Below are 6,301 nucleotides of genomic sequence, written 5' to 3' on the forward strand. Positions count from 1 at the left end.
CCAAAGGGAACGGTTTTTCAGCCGTTTTGGTCTGAAAACAGGTATAGATTTTGACCATTATGGTCTTAAATCGGGTATGATTTTCAAAGGAACCACGAGAGCATATAAACGTATTTGTCTTTTCAACTCGAATGAATAGTATAGAAAGAGAAGTGCTCAAAATATAGCATTCGAGCCGAATTTCCGGTGAATTTTACCAACTCTTGACTTCGGCACTGATGCGAAGCTTAATTACGCCAGAAGCCAGGTCTGAAAACGGGTGTGGAAAATGGCAAGTTTTGGTCTGAAATAGGGTCAGGATTTGGAGAACCGGGCGGCACACCCCTACCGAGAATTCCGAGGAGTAGCCCCCGCGTTATTATCACATTTGTACTAGTTTTTTACCGCTCCTTTTTATTGAATTTTTTATTTGTTTATTTATCTATTAATCATGGAGACGCTGTGAACCGCTGGTTGGCCTGATAGAGCCATTACTCTCTAGTTAGCTATTGTTCACTTCTGCAGATACTAAAAAACCCTAAATGACAGTTTTCCCTTCCGCCCTTTGCTATACTTCAGCTCGTGAAATTCCCACGTGCACCCCTTCATATACTTTCATCCTAAAAAGGTACCCATAAAATAAAAAATATATATATATATGAAATAGTAGGTATTTGACTTAGCAGCAAAAAATGTGAAATTCCCCATTGTTAGAACAAATAACAAATGCCCCACTCCGATGACCAATGCCCCATCCACGCGGGGGTCGACAAAATGACGAATGAAAGGCACAGCAAGGAATAATCGTACAAAGTGAATCAGTCATATTTTCACATAGAATCATTGATCTGTTATTTGAAAAATAAAAAAAAATAAGTAACGTGCAAAAGCAACACTTAATGTACAATGTGAAAATATAATTCACCAGCGAGGATTCGAACCTCGGTCTTGTACGTTCAAGGCAGACGGTGAACTTTGTTGAATTTTATGGTATTTTGCAGAGATGCCTGAACTTTTTTCTTCATGCAAGCAAATTCATGGACATTTTTACCTTTAAAAGAAAGACAGGGCTCTAGTGCATGTTATCTGATTCCTTTGGCCGGATCGATAGTGGAACACTGGCGTCCTCGTACCCTCTATGAAGTTACTGTAGCATTTACGATTGGAAAGAAACGGCTGCGAGTGTGTGTGATAGGAGCGGGGGCTGCGGGGCTGGCAACCCCGAGACAAATTCTCCAGACCCCCCTCTTCAAGAATTATTTTCGTTACCTCGTTGTACAAGAAAATCACAAATGATATACACTTTTATCAGCACTTTTATTGTTTACGATACAAAGCATAACCTAGGGGTTCATAAATCGATTGCAAAAAGTTCCTTTCTTTGCACAAATTAATCGAGCTAGAGCCAAACAAGTGACCACTAAGATTCTGGGGACGATGTTGGGAAACGTTTTTTCTTTTTATGGATAAAAAAGGATCTGATGAAATCAAGCTGAAGTTTGAAACAAAATAAGGAAAGCCGAGCTTGAATTTTTTATTCGTTCAGTTGCAAACAGAAAACCCCTCGGAAGATACCGCCATTTTGAAAATCGCGTTTAATACGGGTGACTATTTTGAGAGTTTTTTCAAATAACACGCCGGATAAGAACATAAAAAGAGCTCCTGAAGCCTTACTTAGGGTATAACCTTCAATGACATAACCTTTAATGGGCTGAAACGTTGTAGGACAACAGAACTTTACATTTTTAAACAATCCTATGTTTTTAGGTTTTTGATTTTAATATGGTTTTTGGCGGGAAAATGACAGCACAAGAATGACAAGAAATTTTAATCAACAATGCGCAACTTTAAAAGCACACGGAGTCAGACACAATGTGAAAGTGAAAAAAGTTTGAATGCACTTTTTAATTGGCCAAGTTTCTAAATTAAAATAGTAACAAAATGGCGGGGCTGAATAACTGCACCGTTTAACTTCTACAGACGTCGCACCTTCGTTTGACTCAATGTCGATCATTTTAGGCTAAGAAAGGGGCTTTTATTTAACATGAAGTGGCTGAATATCACACTGCAGTTGAAATTCACTGATTTCACTCAAGTTTCATCTTGATGCTATCAAGCTTTAGGTCAGTTTTCTCATCCGTCAAGATTTCCTTGTCAAAAGTCTGAAATCCAGAAATCAGGAACACACGGATAGATTAGAAAAGAGACGCTAATGCATTAATGATTATCAAGAGTAAGTAACGGACAAAATTTAAAAGAAATATATAAACATGGAAAAGAAAACAAAAGGAAAAATTCTATGTATTGGAACAATCAGCAATTTCAACTTAGAGATGAAAGGAAGGGACGGTAAAGGGTGTTAAGCGATGCCAGTTACTTTGTCCGTAAGTTGGAGGCAATATTTCGTCATTTATCCTGTGTTTCATTGGTTGACGACATTATCTATAATCTCTTACTGATGACTAATTAATTTGAGCTCATACCCCGGGAAGGAAAGAATAAAGCAGAGCTTGTATACTACCCGGGTGGGAGTTTTTTGAAGCAATTCAAGGTGTCAGGAAAACAAGACAAGATGTTTGACACCAACCTGCACAACTTCCTTGACAAAAGCCTTGTCAGTACTGACTTTAGCTTTCTTCAGCGGTGAAACACTGGGACCGATCCACGTGACGAAGGCAAACTTGGCTCCATTACCAGTCTCTACTCGGACATAGCAATATGCGCGCATATCGTCTAAAAGGAAGGTTGACAAATAACATTATACTCTTAACGTGCAACTAAATTTTCACTAGCATAGAAGAAACATCTGAATGATTCTAAATTCGCAGGGCATCCTGGTAGTTTTTCCACCGCCACACTGCAACAAAGAATCCATCAGATGTGCTTCAGCAGACGTTCTCAATGAAAGAAGAATGGAAACAGGAAAACAAACGAAGTCTGTCTTGGAATCAATATCATAAATAGTACACGAGATTTTTAGTTAGGGCTAGTAATTTTGACCTGCGAAAACGGGTGGAGTGGAAAAATACAAATACTGACGGCAGACTGATCTCAACGGCGGAGGTGACGAGCTTGATAGAATAAATAACAAAGGCTAGAATAGCTGAAATATATTTGTTTCAAAAAAACAAGTTTTTGCCCGATATTTCGGTTTACAATACAAACCTTCCTCGGAGGCTGCACGAAAAAGAAAAGTGAGAAACATAAAAGGATCGTTACAAATGAAGATTTAAAATATAAAATGCTTGACAATGATCGGTTGTTTGAGGTAGGACTAAGTTACAAGTGTGAGACATGTAATTGGCGTGTTTCGTCACGTCTATTTATACCAGTTACAAGAGGGTGCAATGTTTTAGCTTTGTTGATTAAATGAGGTTCACGAGCCTTTCTAACTGAGTCAAGTTTGCTGCGGGATTAGGTGGACGTCGTTAATTGAGTGGCCAGGTTGGTTGAAATTTAGCGAGACAAGAGTAGGCTTGATTAATTGATGGTGGAAAAAACGCTGGGAATTCAACGAACGAGGGAAGAAACTAACGAAAGAAATGAGTGATTGAATGAATGAATGAATGAATGAATGAATGAATGAATGAATGAATGAATGAATGAATGAATGAATGAATGAATGAATGAATGAATGAATGAATGAATGAATGAATGAATGATTGAGTGACTGGATGGATGGATGATTGGATGGATGGATCAAATGACTACCACAATTCCATAACTCACCTTCAAGATGGCTGAGGAACTCGTCATGATCATTTCCAGTGAAGCCGAGCTCAATTTCGCTTTTACTTTTGTAGATGAAAATTGCCCTAGACGTTATGAAAAAGGCACAAGAACATGGATATGAAATCGTTAAAGGAAATGCCCGTGTTTCAGCTTAGCAGTTGGCAGCATGCGCTCCACTGCGCCGTCACAGAACAAACAAACAAAAATGACTTGTAACGACAAAAACACTGATTTGGCTTGCATAAATGTCGTAGTAACACGAGTGATATAAATAGCCAATTAAGTAGTCTCTACTTAGAATCGAATCGACAGATCAAACCTCTCCCAATCTTCACATCATCATTTTACTTGAATTGCAAAAAAGGACAGAACCTAGTTTAATGAACATAATGACCTTAGCTCCCGCGAGTCTCCTGTAGCTCAGTGGTAGAGCATCCGAACAAGTAATCGGAAGGTCTTAGGTTCGACTCCTGATAGGAGTACTCGGATTTTTTTCCGAGTATTCCTGTATCTTAATACATCATTTTCAAAGGACAGTTTGTTTGCATTTTATGCCATCTCTGCTCCATTTTTCAAAAGGTATATTTATACCACGATATTAGGCTTACCAAGTGTTTCCAGATGAGTTAGTTCGGATTGCTTCATATGTTTCTTTCACTGACTCTTCAACTTGGTACAACGCAAAACATCACCATTAGTCAAATAGATATACTGTATGACTGACGTGTTAATCTCAACGATCTTACATGTAAATAATTTTATGACATTCTGCCAAATATATTTAGTTCTTGCATACTTCGAACAGTTGTTACCATCTAGATCGAATGGGGGTTTAGCCAGGGGATTTTGCCCACGCCGACTGCAAACACATTAAAAGGCTTCGTGCCTTTTTCAGAACTTCATCGGACAACGATTTGATGTGGTAGGTTAGTGTTCACTGACTTCAGTCTGAAGTTTATATCACCACTGCAACCAATTTAAGACAGGCAGATTTTTTAGAGAATGGAACATTCCTGTTTTAGGGCTTCTTTCAAAATGACTCGCACAACGAGCGAATTGCTTTCCTCGAAGTGAAAACTGAACCCGTTTCGTTTAATTAAGGTGACGATAGACAAAATACCTCGAAATCGATAAATTGCAAATGTTGCGCCATCCAGATTTGTATTTGAAAAGCCACCACCCAATCCTTAAACAATTAAATGGAGAATCAAATGGACAAAAATAGAGAAATTCTGTATGTTAATTTCAAAACAAATAACATTTAGAAACTGATCAAGTGTTTGCGCGGCAATAGTGAATGTTTTGTAAATTAAAACTGAGAAAAAAAACTGTTAAGCCGTGGATAGTCGAGAGGTCGCGCGAAATAGCCGAGCGCGACAAAAAACTAGAGCGAACGAGCGGAAGGGGGCTTGGGGAGAGGCGGAAAGGAGAGAGGACAGGAGAGGAGTCTCTTCTCGTTTATTTCTCCTCGCTCCAGTCTCGCTGCGATATGAGCACACCATCTCGACTAACCAGAAAGGGACTGCTTGCAGTCTACACGCAGTCGTTTTTAGGGAGGAGGTAATTCGAGTTCCCTAAAAACGACTGCGTGGGAGGCTACGTTGTGCAATAACTCCCCCGGTCACACTCCGCAGAAACAATAGAGTTGGCAAAATTGGACATTGCGCTTTCAAGTTTTCGAATTTCAAGTAACTTTGTATAAGTTTTCTGCCAACAAGGTCTTTTGACATTGCTCTAGCTGTCTTGAAGCTTTTCAGAACACCCTAACCTTATCGAATGTCAAGTAGATGATGCTGTATGCAAATATCACACCAACAAACATTTTTTTCTTATAATCAAGACAAACAAGTTAAGTTACAAATATTAACAGACACATACCAGCAAACATAGTGAATATCCCGACGGGCGTTCGTTAAATGCTTTCACTATAACAAACGGACAAAACCAAATGCTCTCTGTATCTAAATAAACTCAAATGTGAGTTATTTTCATTCACGCCCTCTTCAGTTCTCACACAAACTGACACGTCATTAAAGCGGTTTCCAATTGAGTGTCGTTAAACCAAAACCAAAGTAATTACTCTGGCCAATTGCAACAGATGTAAACAACACAACAAGCCAATCAGAATTCGAAGCAAATACATGTAACTGGCGCCAAGCGTGGGAAAACGCGTGCGGAGAAAACACGATTGGTTTTGGTTTGGATTCCCATTGGTTGAGAAAGTAGCGCGAGTTTTGTTAACCAGTCACAGAGCCAGGAGCTCATGGGCTCCTGCAGAGCGAAGTAATGCAAAACCAAAGCAAACGCGAAATTACTTTCGACACTCAATAGGACATTTTCACTATGGCGTTATTTGACTGACAACTACCAGAATCCTTCAGTTATTTTTTTTTCTCATGCTAATTAGGGCTATTGTTCTTTGCTCTCCACTGGGATTACAAAATTTGAATTTGAAAAGGAAAACAAAATGAATTCTGGTAGTTGTAGGCAAATGACGCAATCATGAAAATGGCCTATTGAAAATAGCCTGCGTGGCAGGCGCTAGAAAGGGGAAGGGAGAGGGGAAAATTGGGCGCGCGAGAAACGCGCG

General features: G+C 39.2%; 1 protein-coding gene across 1 annotated transcript; it reads right to left on the minus strand.

The window, feature by feature from the left end:
- Positions 1-1,301: 1,301 nt before the first annotated feature.
- LOC146460844 (coactosin-like protein) lies at positions 1,302-5,958 on the minus strand. Its single transcript, XM_085087762.1, has 5 exons — positions 5,590-5,958; positions 4,320-4,380; positions 3,709-3,794; positions 2,567-2,712; positions 1,302-2,141 (listed from the first exon to the last, which is right to left on the minus strand). The coding sequence occupies exons 1-5, from the start codon at positions 5,597-5,599 to the stop codon at positions 2,067-2,069; spliced, it is 378 nt and encodes a 125-aa protein (XP_084943888.1). The 5' UTR covers positions 5,600-5,958; the 3' UTR covers positions 1,302-2,066.
- Between the last annotated feature and the right edge of the window lie 343 nt (positions 5,959-6,301).

This window comes from Pavona decussata, unplaced genomic scaffold (genome assembly GCF_977016875.1).
Source record: "Pavona decussata unplaced genomic scaffold, jaPavDecu1.1 SCAFFOLD_207, whole genome shotgun sequence".
Classification (NCBI taxonomy): domain Eukaryota; kingdom Metazoa; phylum Cnidaria; class Anthozoa; order Scleractinia; family Agariciidae; genus Pavona; species Pavona decussata.